This window comes from Podarcis melisellensis (assembly GCF_964234715.1).
Source record: "Podarcis melisellensis genome assembly, chromosome: 12".
In the NCBI taxonomy this organism is placed as follows: Eukaryota; Metazoa; Chordata; class Lepidosauria; order Squamata; family Lacertidae; genus Podarcis; species Podarcis melisellensis.
Window position 1 is genome coordinate 5,971,358 of NC_138544.1, and position 16,003 is coordinate 5,987,360.

General features: G+C 43.5%; 1 protein-coding gene and 1 pseudogene across 9 annotated transcripts in view; one reads left to right on the forward strand and one right to left on the reverse strand.

Annotated features, from left to right (window-relative positions):
• ELMO1 (engulfment and cell motility 1) overlaps positions 1-14,652 on the forward strand; it is a 312,564-nt gene extending 297,912 nt beyond the window's left edge. For all 8 annotated transcript variants that reach the window (XM_081931087.1, XM_081931085.1, XM_081931086.1 and 5 more), the window contains 4 exons: positions 1,388-1,495; positions 6,335-6,414; positions 9,171-9,248; positions 13,449-14,652. In XM_081931087.1, coding sequence (XP_081787213.1) covers positions 1,388-1,495; positions 6,335-6,414; positions 9,171-9,248; positions 13,449-13,649 — 467 coding nt within the window. In that variant the 3' untranslated portion in view covers positions 13,650-14,652. The remainder of the gene's footprint in view (positions 1-1,387; positions 1,496-6,334; positions 6,415-9,170; positions 9,249-13,448) is intronic.
• On the reverse strand, positions 2,051-2,568 carry LOC309380942 (small ribosomal subunit protein eS24 pseudogene; annotated as a pseudogene). The gene has a single exon. The product of its transcript is annotated as a small ribosomal subunit protein eS24 pseudogene (transcript).
• Positions 14,653-16,003: the final 1,351 nt, after the last annotated feature.

Genomic DNA, 16,003 nt, shown 5'->3' on the forward strand with positions numbered 1-16,003 from the left:
CTTGGATTCAGATCCTGAGCATCCATTTTCAGTTTCTAAAGACCAAGTTCCATGTTATCTCCTCAATTTTTTAGGAAAATATGAGGTGCCCAATTTTCCCCCCTAGTTACCCTGTCAGACAAGTAATTTAAAAAAAAAAAGCCCAAGCCCATACTGTTAAAAGTGTCTTAGCTTAAAACTACATAAGGCATGATTACTTAAAGCAAATATTTCTGTTGAGATGGTCTGGTGTGTTTCTTTACAGGAATTTGGGGCAGGTATTAAGTCCCGGTTTAGATTCTTCTGTCATTCTGCCTAGAATTATTTCACCCTTTCTCACTGTCTGCCTTCAGTGTCACAATCCATTAAGATCATGTGCACATTTCCTGCTTATTCTGAAACCAAGGAAACTGCCACTCAGTCTGCCTGACATAAAAAGCCTCCTTAGATTTCTGGCACATCTGCCCACTTATGAATAAGTGTTTCCTCTTTCTTGTGCTAATCGCATGAGGGCCATTTCATGTGAAGGCTTTAACATAGCCATATTCTGGGGGTTTTATCACGCATCATATATTCCAAGTGTTATGGATGCTTGACAAAATATGCAGCATAGTAAAAAAATCTTAGCAAATCAATATGTGAAGCTGGTAGTTTCCACAAGCAGTGGGAAGCAAACAATCTAAAAATACTCTTAAGATAAATAAGAGATAAAGTTATATTACTGGATATCTTATTTGTTGCACTCTGGTTATCAGAGCCAAAGGGAAACACCCAAAAATATCCAACCTTTTTCTCTGGGGAATAGGTTTGCTTCATTCGAACCATCAGGCAGCCTGTGCAGTTGGAATCCCTGTTGTCTGATCTTGTTTTAGCTGGCTAGGAGCAAACTGCCTTAAAAAAAAATACCCACTTAGGATCTCTTCCAACTCTACAATTCTATGCTTCTAAGGGTCATCTAGTCCAACCGCCTGCAATGTAGGAACATTCTTCTATAATAAACATTAAATGAACATTTATATGTTTATTAAATGGTGGTGCTCTGGGTAAAAAGCCCTGTTAGGAGGGAATTGTCTGGCACTGACCTTGTAAACTCATGACTGTGGCGGCCTGAACCTGCCAACAAATACTATTACCAGAAGCAACTCTTGATAAACCCTTTTTAGAGCAATTATAGAGGGAGAAGATGAAGCTGGGAAGAGATGCAAATTCATGTGGCATCTTAATAAAAGCTTGCAGTGCAAAATAGGGACCTAAGAGTCACAGTTGCGGGTGGAGGTGGTCCCTCTAGATATTGGTTGGCAAATCTTACTCCTTGCTGTGCTGCAGTCATGTGTTTTATTTCTGGATTACAGTCTCTGGTTTGCTGCAATACAGATTAACGATCCTTACCGGCATTTTATTTCATCAGATAAATTTTGGTATTGTCGCCTTTCGCCAAACCACAAAGTCCTACATTATGGAGATTTGGAGGAGAGTCCCCAGGGAGAAGTTCCACATGATTCATTGCAGGATAAGTGTAAGTAGCTGAAATGTTGCAACTCTTATGTTTGTTTCCTTTTTCATTGCTTTGTGATGTAAAATGAGAATATGTAAGAAGGGCAAATGGAGAGAGGGAAAGGGCTGAGAAGGGTTTGGCAGGTGATTGGATCCTTAGATCTTTTTTGCTTTCTCCCCTAAAACCCCAAACGCTTTTTCAGCTCAACGTTGTTGAATGATACAGCACTTAATTCATTCTCCTCTGCTAGCTTCTAATTAGAATCCTTCCTTTAGGGACTTCTCTCAGCCCTCTTACCACAGGCTGGGCCTGTTTCATCAGGTTCATTAGCCAAGAAGTTGGCTCATGGCAACTTTGAACAATTGGAGGAAGCACCAAATGAGAAACGGATGAAGAAAGCCACACTTCCTGTTCTTCTGCGTTAAATATTAGGGGTAGTCCTCTTTAAAATGAAGACAAAACAATTTATTTGCAATCCCTGTATTGAACACTGAAAGCAGCGTATAAATGCTATTATAAAGCTGTACTTTATATTTTTCTCTTCCACAAGCAGGGATTTTTCTTCACTAATTAGTATTTTATTTTATGAGTTTGCACAGAATATATTTGACCGGAATGCAACACAACAGTACAATCTCCATATATTTTCTGCCAGGATAACTTAATTTCTCTTAAAATCCACTGCTGGCTCACTTCTTGTCAGCCCCAGTGTTTGCTTTAGCTGTTCCTCTGACTTTCTTCATTCTGTTCTTATGTTCCTTACGCTGTTTCCCAGAAGTCTTTTTCTTTTCATACAAACCATGCCTGGCAAGTCTGTGCTTTGGTTCATTTTTCTTTGCATAGTCAAGGGGATCATAGATTATGCCAAAGCCTGTTATCTTCCCACCTCCAAAATGAGTCCTGAAGCCAAAGACGAAAATGACATCTGGGGTTGTCTTGTACATTTTGGCCAACTTTTCACGGATTTCAGTTTTGGGAACAGTGGCCTTTCCAGGATGAAAAACACCTATCACCACTTGCTTACACTGAAGCAGCCTGTTGGTCATGAACTTCATTGTTCGTATGGTGACCATGGCGGCGTCTCCCATAATTAGTATTTTTTAAAATAGAATTTGATTGTTCTCTGATAGCTAAACCCTAACATGCAATTTTAAGCACTACTTGTTGGGGAGGGGTTATTTAAAAAACACTCAGAGCATCCAGTGACTATACAAATGTCAGAGGTAATAAGGCTGAAATGTGTTTGTCCCCTGAGGAAAATGCCTGGGGTTTCCTTCACACCAGTTGGCTGAAAGATACAGAGATAAGGACCTCAGCAGAGTTTCTTAACAGCACCAGTTTATAGTCAGACTCGCTTATTTTCATTGCTTCACAGATTGGCCTCACGGCTGTCCCAGCCTTTTTATTGCAATCCTTCATCAGAATCTAGGACAAGGTTTCTTATCACTTCACTAAGGCTCTGGTGCCGAGAGGAGCTGCTTACTTCTCCTTGTGCTCAGAGAAATGATACCGAATGCTAGAGTGGAATGAAAGATGATGATGAGGCAGTCAGTCTTGAATAACTTTGAAATGTGTCTTTGATAACTGAACTCACTCATCCAGCCCAGACCTCTATTAACTGTGAAAGCATGCTGTGCTAATGTAAGTCCATGCTGAAAAAAAATGAAATGCCTAGCCAGATTGCTACTGACATTCCACTACTAGGTAGAGCTATCGTCAATCCAAAATAGGACTTCTGCCCTTAAAGGGTGAGGTTTCATGGAAGCCACCTGTCTTATTGTTGGCACCTGTCTGTCTCAAGAGACAATGGAGTGTGCCTTTGGGGGAGAAGACAAGCTGCTACATTAGCAGCACCAAAGTGACCTCCTTGGGGTGCAAGCCTGGGCATGTGTATGAAGGTCCTGAGCTGCCCAGACAACAAGACCCCCCTCTTGGCCTCACTGATGTGGTCCAAAGGAAAGCTAGAATAATAGTTGGTACTAGCTTGACTGCAGGAGTTATTCATATATATGGCATTGTCTGAGTACAGTGAGAAGGGAAACACACTAAAAGGAAAGCAATTGCCAGTTTTAAACCTCTCAGCTGTCTTGTGTGAGAGAGATAAAAGAGGCAAAGCCCTCAAATATTCCATGGGTAAAGGTAAAGGGACCCCTGACCATTAGGTCCAGTCGTGACCGACTCTGGGGTTGCGGCGCTCATCTCGCTTTATTGGCCGAGGGAGCCGGCATACAGCTTCTGGGTCATGTGGCCAGCATGACTGGTGAACCAGAGCAGCGCACGGAAATGCCGTTTACCTTCCCGCCAGAGCAGTACCTATTTATCTACTTGCACTTTGATGTGCTTTTGAACTGCTAGGTGGGCAGGAGCAGGGACCGAGCAACGGGAGCTCACCCCGTCACAGGGATTCGAACCACCAACCTTCTGATCAGCAAGTCCTAGGCTCTGTGGTTTAACCCACAGCGCCACCCGTGTCCCAGTGCCACGGTTAACTTCTTACATGGTTACCTTCCTACAATCTTGTGTTTCACTCTCGGTATCCTTCATTGTCTTCAGCGTGACTGACGTTCCAGATTCAGTGCTGTAATTTAGAAGAGATTAGCATAGATGTGCAGCACACATCAGCTGTACTTAGCATTCACTAGCTGAGCAAGCTAACTGACCAGCTTCTCTTCATCTTAAAAATACAGTAAACATAGCTCAGTGTGAAGTGTGCGTGCAAATAGGACAGAGGAGGAGGCATGGGAATGGAGGGGATCTGTGCAAGGGAAAATTTAAGAAAGCAAGGAGAAAAGTGGACGGGGAAAGGCGGTGGAGGTGAAAACAGAGGTTGCGAAAAAGAAGGGATTAGGACTCAGCTTATAATAGTAGAATCTTTTCTGGGTTGTTCATTATTATGTATTTTTAAGGGCATTAAGTTTGCTAGATGTACCATGCAGAACCATCTTTGGCCCTAGTGGTCAAGAGAGATTTGTTCCTTTAATTAGAATCGTTCTTTATTTCATGCATACAGAACTCCATTCCATAGCTTAGAAGGCAATTCTCTAGTCTTTGTTCTTCTGGAAGCTTTGTATGTCACTGAGTTGTGCCCCTGGTGTTTTCACTGGCCACTTTTCTGGACAAACAGCGACGTGTCTGGCCTTAGGTGTGGGTACTCTTTATTAGGAGAGCGCCTTCTGTCATGAAAGAATGCAGAAAGGGGGGAAAGTTTGCAGAAAGGAAAACAGAGAAGACAGGAGATTTGAAAAGACAAGTCTTGACTTTAAGGCCCCATGAATAAGTTTTGTGTGCTGAAGGCTACTATACAAAGAAATGCCATTAATAATACCTTTAACCTTTGTCATTTCAAGCAAGATATAACAGCTTGTTGCCTGGATAGAGAACTGACGAAATAAAATATGTCTCTGCTGAGTCTTGCTCAAACAGAAGAGGGGATAGATGCTTACCTTGCGCCATATGAAGTCTTTCCAAATAAAATTTATAGATTGCAAGGGAGTTTGTCACAGCCTTTCCACATCAGTTCCACATAGGCAGGTTGTTGTTGTTGTTGTAATATTTTGCCTCAAATTGGCTTGCATTTGAAGCTATGAATGTTGTTTCTCTGACTTAATTCATTTGAGCATGCTTATTTTCCCCCAGCCTCGATTGTTGCCTGCTTGTGTGAGGGCTTCAGTGCAAGCCTCGGCATGGGAGCTGTGCCACTGCAAGCCTTTGCAAAGTGTATTAAACCACCATCCTCTGAACCCAGGCAGCCCACACACAACCATCTTGCATGTGAATTGGGAGTGGGGGGAGCCTCTGGGTGTGGGAATTGGCTAGGATGATTCTGGTGAGGTCTGAAAGTTACTCCAGTGGGAAATGCAGCTGTTTTCCCTGCAGTAGTGGATTCAGTGACGGAGGGATGATTGAAACAAAATTAAAATAAATAAAATAAAAAAAATCCTTCCAGTAGCACCTTAGAGACCAAGTTGGTTGCATTTCATAGATACCAGATGGATACTACCTCTGACAAGCAACATAACTACACACACGTGTAGACATGTAACATTTAGACAGGATTCCTATCCTCACTTATTGGGTGTAGGACCCAGACTGATTCTTTTGGATCCATTTCAAGCAGGTATTTGGTCCGGTTTGGGCACTGAGAGCACCTTAATTCCCCTGTGTGGCGGCCTGGGTCAGGAGGAGAGTGTCTCCTGTTGACACTCCTTGACCTCTCAACAGCTTTTGATACCATCAGTCGTCGTATCTTTGAAGAGCAGCTTTCTTAGTTGGGAGCAAGAGCCCTGGGCAAGATAAAGCGAATAACTAATAATAATAATAATAATAATAATAATAATAATAATAATAATACAAGGGGCATTCATGAAAGATTTCCCCTGATGTACTTTCTGTGGACTGAGACAAACGAAACTGGGCACAGTTATTAGTCCTCCTCTACGTAGCTACCAGCAAGAGTCAAACACTTCTTCCAGCGCTTTATGTAGCTGTGGAAACCTCGTCTGTAGAAGTGGGCAGGTTGTGTCAGAAGCCATGACTTGACCTCAGAAATCAGCATTTCGTTATCTGGAAAAAGCTTGCCCTTCAAAAATAACATCATTTTAATGTTTGTTTGTTTTTAAAAAAGTTGTCTATCATATGTTATCCTTGTAAACTGCTTCAGGATTTCTTTTATGTGAAATGATACATAAATTGAATAAATAGAATCTCATCTTTCTGGCTCCTTTCTCGCATCGGATGCTGGAAGATGGTACAAGGGATGTCACTTCTGACATAGCGCTTTTGTCTTGCCTCTTGTTTCATGCCACAGTTTTTTCACACCTTGGAATATCTCTCTCACCCCCTCTTTTTCTTTTGCTACAGTGCCCGTGGCAGACATAAAAGCAGTTGTGACAGGGAAGGACTGCCCTCACATGAAGGAGAAAGGAGCAAAACAAAACAAGGTATCATTTTGAATAAAATGCAACGACTTCTTCGTTAGAAAACTCTGCATTTGACAGAATAGCACATTTGTTAATTCTACTTCAGAGAATTTGTGAAATTCGTTTTGAGGTTTTTATTTTTAACTTGTTCCACGACAGGGGTTTGAAGCAGGTAGCTGTACTTAAAAAAACACCCTATGAATCCAACAGAATAACATCTTCACATAAGTAGAAAACACAGAATTAGTAAAACCATTCTATGAATGCCCAATTTAAGCCAAGTGAAATGGAAGAGCCATATAGCAGTCCCTGAAGCTCAGCTTTTAACAAGCCCCCAGAAGGAAAGCAATTCCATAGCTGTGAGACAGTTCCTGGTTAAGAACTTTGCTTCAGGATGAGAACAGAAATTGTGCTCCGGCGGCGTGGCAGCAGCAGGAGGCTCCATTAACTAAAGTGGTGCTTCAGGTTAAGAACAGTTTCAGGTTAAGAACGGACCTCCAGAACGAATTAAGTACTTAACCCAAGGTACAACTATACACTGGAAGCACGCTTTCAAGAGCAGCTTTCCCAAATGGGAGGGTTTCCCTTCTAGGTGATGGGGTGAAGGAAAACCCAGATGTAACAAAAATAAGGGCTGGCATTTTGATGATGACGACATAGTGTGAGCCCTGCATAAGAGCTGTGTGCGCAAGCTTCTGAGATTGCACAATAAACCCATGTCTAGAAGCACCTTGGTCAGGGGTCTGCAACCCGCGGCTCCGGAGCCGCATGTGGCTCTTTTACACCTTTGCCGCGGCTCCGGGGCGGATACTAGCGAGGGGAGGAGGCGCATTGTGCGCCCGACACTCCCCACTGTGGCGGGCGCTGTACTGGCTGTGACGTCACATGGGGCGGTGCGTGCGTTAGTCACGCACCGTCCCAACGTCACCTTCCCGCCTGCTGTCAGATCAGACATTAAGGTAAGAAACAATAAATGCAGTGTTATATTTGTTTTAAATGTCGCAATGGTTTTGCGGCTCCCAGGTTTTTTTTCCCTTCGGAAACGGGTCCAAGTGGCTCTTTTTGTCTTAAAGGTTGCAGATCCCTGACCTTGGGTATGTAGGGGAGCTGGTTCCCTCCACGGGTATGAATGGAGGAGCCGTTCCAGTTGCAGGTTGCCCTGGAAAGAGGTGTCTGGATGGAGTGACAGGCTCTTCTTTCTATGTGAAAAGTACTTGGGTTCACATTCCCCCAAGTTTCACAGCGGATTAGAACTCCCAAAGGATATTTTCATCCTTCTGCCCTTCATTATGCATAGCAACTGCTCTGGTGTTTATGCATTGGCAGAGCAGAAGTGACAGAATGCTGCTGCCGCAAGCAAAGAATAGATTTGGCAGAATGTCCTTACCGGTGGTTTCATCATCTCTCCCTTTGCCAGCATACAGCTTCCATCCTTCCAGAGGGATCGCTTAGCAATAAATAAGCGCAATGTTGTTTGGGTACTCAATGTCAAGGCTATCTGGAATAGCTTGATGGGACACAATCTAATTCACTTGTTTTTCTGTCTGCCGGTCTTCGAAATTGGCTTTAATTCTAAGTGGTCCCACTGTAAATGTCATTTTCGTTATTTTCTTGTACTATCTGAATACGTTGTGTGCAAAAAAACAAAACAAAACAACCCACAGAACAATAAGCAACCCTGGTATTGCTTTAAAAAGCCTTTAAATCAAAGATGTCCAAGGGAATTTTGACTACAGGTAATAACAACAACAACAACAACAACAACAACAACAACAACAATATTTCTATCCTGCCTTTTTCCCTGATAGTTATTCAAGGCAGATTATATATAAAACAGAAGCAACTGAAAACATAGGTGGGGCTTTAAAGGTCAAAACCAGCACCTGAAACCTGAAACCCTGTACTCCACTGGGAGCCAGTGCGGCTGGTAAAGCACTGGATTAATGTGATCCTGCGACGAGGACCCCGTAAGGAGCCTCGCCGCAGCATTCTGCACCCGCTGGAGTTTCTGTGTCAGCTTTAAGGACAGCCCCGCGTAGAGCGAATTACAGTCATTACCTCGGGTTGAAGTACGTCCAAGTTAAGTATTTTCGGGTTTGGGTTTTGCCGCATGCGCAAACGCTCAAAATGATGTCACACGCATGCACGGAAGCGGCGAAACGCGACATGCACAGTTGCGTGTTACGCTTACTTCAGGAGGCGAACGGGGCTCCAGAATGGATCCCGTTCGTATCCAGAGGTACCACTGTACAGTAATCAAGCCTGGAAGTAACCATCACATGGATCACGATGGCCAGATAAGGGTGAGAAAAGTAAGGGACCAACTGCTTGATACGGCAGTTACCTGTTGTAATTTGTGAGTTACCTGTACGTCCAGTTGCCTCCTCACAGCCAGGTGGGGGTGAGGTTCTCCCAAGCCCAAGGCTTCCTGCTTCTCATTCACATGGTGCTGTGCTCAGTAATTTGCCATGCAGTGGAACAGATGCCTTTACACCAGTGTTGCTTCAGCTTACTGGGGAAGGCCAGCTTAAGGAGGGTGGTGAGGTCAGTGGTTAATGGGTGCACTGGGGGGAGCACCTGATGGGTTCTGCCGGTGCCTTGAACCTTGCTGACACCCTGTGCCACCCCAGCCTTGTCCAGGCAGGCTGCTCTGTCCACCTAAAAGAACCATTACTGGTTACACTATGACTTATCACAGTGTGTGAACCAAGCCTAGGAAACTTGTTAAACTCATATTAGGCCCCTTTTCAGGTAAATATTTCATTGTCTCTTTTCAGGAGGTGCTTGAGCTCGCATTCTCCATCTTGTACGATTCCAATGGACAGCTAAATTTCATTGCTCCTGACAAGCATGAGGTAAATTGTGTGTGATTCTATTTGTGTATTAAAAAGAAAAAGAGGGATTACCTTGTTGAATTACTTTGGTCAGCACTGAACAGTTTCAAGAATTCCTGAAGAACCAGGTATCTGAAGAAGTGTGCATGCACACGAAAGCTCATACCAAGAACTGACTTAGTTGGTCTTTAAGGTGCTACTGGAAGGATTTTTTTTTGTTTTGACTATGGCAGACCAACACGGCCACCTATCTGTAACTGAAGAACCAGCTAAGACTATGTTGTGGTTTTTTCCGATATGCTCTTTAGCTGATCATGGGTACTTTGGTTATAGCTAATCCTTGTATGTGCTAAGACAAACTTGTTCCAAACAAAAATGTTCCAGAAAGGTCCACAAAGCAGCTGTGAGCTTCTCTCTGGCAGCCTGCACAGTCACACTAAACCGTGATTTGCGCAAACCAGCCATGGTCTACCTTCCTAAAGGCAGGTGGCGAAGAGATTAAGGGCTCACCTTCTCTCCCCAAGATACTCTGCTCCTGTCCAGCCTCATTTACCATCTTGGCTGCCACCAAATGTCCTGATTTATTACTTCCATTCCTCAGTTTGGTCCCAGACTTGAAGAAGCACCTGGTCAAGTTTGAACTGCTATTTTGTTTGATATAGCGCTTTTTGAGATCCTCTTCTTAGAAAATGTAAATATAGCAGTGGAAGCCACATTCAGGGAAGTGCAGAGGCAAAATCAAAGAGGACTCCCTCTGTTGGGCTATTCTTTGTTGAGGTGGATTCCACAATCCTTCACCCAAAGCACCTCTTTTTATTTGACTCCCCGCCACCCGTGCTATTTACAGTGAATTCCAGCCAAAGACCTTCAAGAACTCTTCTTTAACTACAGTGTGGATGATTTCTTCTAAAATAATGTGTATAGAGCACATTCTGTTTGGCTTTGTCCTCTTTCGTCCCTTGTCATGTTCATATAACGATTTTTCATCCCCCACCCAGCCTGGTGCTGCACATAGTGAGCTCTAGCTATTTTTAAGCTCAGCCTTATTTTGTAACACACGGTCAGCTAAATTTAAAATTCATCTTTCGGCATGGAATCTAAGAGAATCCTTTATATGATAAAAACACTGCTATGGCTCATTTAATTTTCCACTTGTAAACTAGGACACAGGCCAGTATGATTGAAATCTTTATTTTTAGACAGTTCCATTCAAGCACTTTTGTTCACAGTTGCATAAACGGTTTTTAGTAAGAAATTTGAGTGGCTGATGGAATAGGATTTGATGGTTGTTCATGAAATCCCCTAGGACTGCTGCTGATTTAAAACAGTTGTTTAGCCCGTGTTTATCTGGAACTGTCAGCTTCAGGGTGATGCTGCAGTTTTCCATTATTATTTTTAAAGGAGGAGAAACGTTTGTTTCGTATTCACAGCTGAACCCAGCATCCAGAGTGTAGCTTTTAAAGGTCCAGCGACACTGACGTAATTCTGATTCTTAAAACGCTCAGGGCAATGCAAGACCTCACAATTCCCAAAATAGAGCCAATGACATAATCTACAGACTTTATATTGGTATTGTGCATTACTAATTATACAGTTTTGCATCTACTTTCCATTTGCGTTCAGCATTTTTCATCATTTTTCATAATATGGATGGATAAATACACCCCCCCCCCAAAAATGAAGAAATAGTGCACGGTTTTGATCCAGTTTTCACTCTCGGAAGGTCGCGGTTTGAATGCCCACGACAGGGTGAGCTCCCGTTGCTCAGTCCCTGCTCCTGCCAACCTACGGGCAGGGGTACATTTACCTTTACCTTTAATTACAGCATACGGGACGCGGGTGGCGCTGTGGGTTAAACCACAGAGCCTAGGGCTTGCCGATCAGAAGGTCGGCAGTTCGAATCCCCGCGACAGGGTAAGCTCCCATTGCTCAGTCCCTGCTCCTGCCAACCTAGCAGTTCGAAAGCACGTCAAAGTGCAAGTAGATAAATAGGTACCACTCCGGCGGGAAGGTAAACAGCGTTTCCGTGCGCTGCTCTGGTTTGCCAGAAGCGGCTTAGTCATGCTGGCCACATGACCTAGAAAAACTGTCTGTGGACAAATGTTGGCTCCCTCGGCCTATAGAACTGGATGAGCGCCGCAACCCCCGAGTCGGCCATGACTTAACAGTAAGAGATCCTTTACCTCCCCCCCCCCTTTTTTTAAATGAAGTAGCATATCAGGCTTCCGCTTAAATATGATGAGCCCTCCCAGGTTAGTTGCCGCAGATTTACTTTGATGAACGAGTGAATCCAAAATTAAAGCTAGTTCTGCAATCAGAAAAGAGGCTCTGGATGATGATAAAACTAATACTAATACTACTACTACTACTACTAATAATAATAATAATAATAATAATATATGTCAAGTCAATTCTTCCACAAAAGAAAGGAAGTGAAGTGGCCAGCATGGGATGGTTAGACCATAGCATGTCTTCCCTGCCAGAGGCTGGATGCAGAGGGTTTTTTGCATCTTCCCTACAAGAAGTTAGTCCCAGGAGGTGACTTAATATCCCCAGAATTATTTCACTGTCGTTCTGATTCATTGAGAACTTTGGATGTTTCCCAGTTGTGGATCTTCCACTGTCATGTCTTTGATGGCAAGTGACGCATTTTCCCCATACAGTGGTACCTCGGGTTACAGACGCTTCAGGTTACAGACTCTGCTAACCCAGAAATATTACCTCGGGTTAAGAACTTTGCTTCAGGATGAGAACAGTTTCAGGTTAAGAACGGACCTCCGGAACGAATTAAGTACTTAACCCGAGGTACCACTGTATTGAGAATGATGTATGAGCTCCAGATAGAAATGCAGTTCACATGCATCTATGCCACAGCTGAAATGTGTGAGGTGCTGCCTTAGACATTTACCCTAGATACAGAAGTCACCTCTCCCTTCTTCCCTATTTTCATGTAACATCAGAAGCTGCATTGAAGAAAAGTAACTTGGCTGTATAATAACCTAAGATAGTATTTTTATCTTAGGTGGTGTTGGGGGATGAGTGTTCATGAGTGTGGGATGCCTCATGGTTCTCAATGAATCCACTGGGAGAGATCTAAATGAAGCCACTGGGAGAGATCATCAGGGGGTTTGGGCTGGGTGTTCATCCATATGCCAATGATACCCAGCTCTTGCTTAAATTGGAACCAGTGAGGGAGGTGAATGTCCTTGTGTTAGTGTCTGGAGATGGTTGGAGGATGGATTGTGCCTAATGGATTGAGGCTGAATCCTGACACGACAGAAGTACTGTTTGGGGGGGGGACAGGGGGTGGTGAGGGACTCCCTGGTCCTGAATGAGATAACTGTGCCCCTGAAGGACCAGGTGTGCAGCCTGGGAGTCATTTTGGACTCACTGCTGTCCATGGGGGCGCAGGTCAATTCTATGTCCAGGGCAGCTGTCTTTGAGCTGTATCTGGTACCCCAGCCAAGACCTTGCCTGCGCTCTGTTTTGACAGAGTGGAGCATGCTTGGACTACTGCAATGCGCTCTATGTGGCACTACCTTTGAAGGCAACTCAGAAACTAGAACCAATCCAGAATGTAGCTGCCAGACTGATGACTGGGAGTGGCTGCCAGGACCCTATAACACTGGTCCTAAAATATCTACATTGGCTCCCAGTATGTTTCCGAGCACAATTCAGTTCGTTGGTCAGGAATTTTAAAACCTGAAACGGTTGTGGCCCTGTATACTTGAATGTCTCAGACTCTGAGGTCCAGCTCTGAGGGCCTTCTGGCAGTTCCCTCACTGCAAAAAGTGAAGTTACAGGAAACCAGGCAGAGGGCCTTCTCAGTGGTGGTGCCTGCCTTGTGGAATGCCCTCCCATCATATGTCAAGGAGGTAACAACTACACAACTTTCTGAAGACACCTGAAGGCAGCCTTGTATTGGGAAGTTTTTAAATGTTTTATGTTTTGCTGTGTTTTTATTATGTTGGAAGCTACCCAGAGTGGCTGGGGCAACCCGATCAGATGGCAATGGTATAAGTAATTAATAATAATTATCATCGCCATTGTCATCCTTTCTCTTATAGGCCCAGACTGCCAAAATGTTTGCAACGCAGGGCTTCTGCTGTTTATTTATACATTCTGACTGCAATGAATACGGCATGCTTTTGCAGACTGATGCACTTATGCAAGGCGGAATAACACAGCTCTTCCTTCCCTTTCTCCCCCCTTCCCTTCTAGTACTGTGTGTGGACAGATGGCCTAAATGCCCTTCTTGGAAAGGATATGATGAGTGAACTGACACGTAATGACTTGGACACTCTGCTCAGTATGGAGATAAAGCTGCGCCTCCTGGACCTGGAAAACATACAGATCCCAGATGCTCCCCCTCCCATTCCAAAGGAACCCAGCAACTATGACTTTGTATATGACTGTAACTAAAGCTACTCACACTGCTGAGACTTGCAATCTAAACTGGAAGTGCTATAACTGGAGAGTTGTTTGGTTTTTCTAAAGAAGAGAACAATATATGCACATTGGACTTCATTTTTTGGGGGGGGGAGGATGTAAAACATTTATTTCCTCTTGCTTTTCTACCCTTCCCTTTGGCGCCGTCCTCCCCGCTGCTAATGAAAAACACTGCTTTGCATTAACATCTCACCACCACTGGGCAAGATCTGATGAACATTCCAACCTGAAAGGCGAACCAAGAGGAACTTCCTTGTTTTCTGAAATGCTGGGATACACATTCCAAACAGAAGGACAAAACGCACAACCCCCAGACTACAGCCAGCATTGCAGGTGCTTTAACTGGAAGCAGAGAAGAGGAACGTCTTCTGCAAGTGGAGGAGGGCAAGAGGTCTCTTTTCATGGAGTCAGCTAAAGAGCTGACCAAAAATGAAAACGAAGATGATTCACTGCTTTCAGCTTCTACACCATTTGTCATGTCCCTTAACACCAGCACCCTCCCTATTTGTGCTACATCACGTAACTGTTTCTTAAGACGATGAGTCTACAGGTCTTTGCTGGAAACATTTCTAACCTAATATCTCCCCCACGTGATTTCCACACTTTCAACGAAGCCACTTGCTGTTTTGTGTCCCTATTGTGTACTTATATATCACAAAAAAGGTGGGGGTCTTTTGTCCAGAGCGGGATTGTGGTTATTTTGTGTGCAAATGCGGCAGACGCCATAGATACCGAAAAGTGCTATGTATTCAGGTTTCCGTATAGACATGTGATTTCCAAGGGATTTGGTTTTGTACAAAACATCAGAACAATTGTTTTTGCCAAATATATATTTAATTAAGAACAAAATAGTATTGTGTGTACTTTTTCAAAAATTACCTGTGTGTTAATTTCCTGGAACATTTGCCCTTGGAGATGAAATATGCACCAACATTCCCACCAGAATTGCTGTTGAATAAAATTGGACTTGTGCTGATTCTTGGAATTCTGTCTTTATTCTAAGATTCTTGTACATTCTCATTTCTGACTTATTCTGCTCTTTATGGATGGAAGGCAGGACAAGTGTAAGTTGGGAGAAAAGCATCCTGTTGTTACAACTGGCTTGAAAGAAATAGCTATAGTCTTCACAACTGTTAGCTGTAGAATAATTGAGCTGGAAAGGGACTATCAGGATATCCAGACCTCAAAACTGGACCATGCAGCTGCCAGCCCCACACAGAGGAACCTACGTAATCCAACCAAGCAAACCAGATGTGGTTCTAGCAAGTCTATAGCTATAGACAATGTATGAAAGTAAACCAAGGCTGAGGAACCCTTTTTTAATGTGAAAAGGCAGCATTCCTTCAATAGTGATTTCTTGGGGGAAGGTACCCCTGAGTCACTTCATTTTTGTCTCTGCCACTACCTTCTGTCTTCCCCCGTTGGCACAATTAGGCTTTAGGAGGAAGCTCCCATTGTCACCAGTAGGAGGCTTTCTTAAAAGCCCAATTGTTGCGCAGGGTTGGGGAGTTTCACTGAAACTGCAGCATGCTGGGAAGGGAGGATGAACCATGCACACACAGCAATTAGACTTGGGAAAAGGCTCTCATTGTCACCTAAGAAAAGGAGTCATTCAGCTATGCCCAAGCGTAAAGGTGAGTTGAGAAATGGCCTGGGAATATCCTAAAGGGGATTTTGCTGAATATAATTCCATTTCCGTGGCATCCAACACCTCCCTGTTGGGTCTGTTCTGTGTTACTTTTGAGCCAATTTATTACTTTAGTATTATTGCCCGGTACATTATGTTGCTGCCTTTTGTTTTATCAGTTTTCTTCTGTACTGTTGTTTGCTCAATGATTCTACCGATTGTATTGTAAGCTGTTGTGAGGGTGTGTGTGTGTTTTAAGAAAAACAGGAGAAAATTTGTTGAATAAAATCTACACATTCCCAAACCTCAATATCTTTTTTAAAGAGGAAATAGATCGCTGCGTAAATACATGTACCTGTATGTTCAGAAAACTAGAAAGCAGTAACACATCCCTGGTGTACAGTCCATTTTTAACTTTCAAAGTATTATATTTTATTCATACTTGAATAGGCACATCCGATAAAAATGAGCATCAAAGCCTGGTGTAAGTAATCTGGGACTAGCTTTAGCAGTTCTTAGGTGTTAGTGTGCCAGGTTCAGATGACAACACTTATCACCAACCTTTGTCTAGCAAATGTCAGTGTACAGAAATTCTCTTCTGTCCTGGCAAGGGCTCCTTGCATGTGGTCAGGCTATGTGTGTTGTCTTGTGTTTTAAGAGGACAGAGAGCTGGGCTTTGGTTTTGCCACTGTGTCAGATT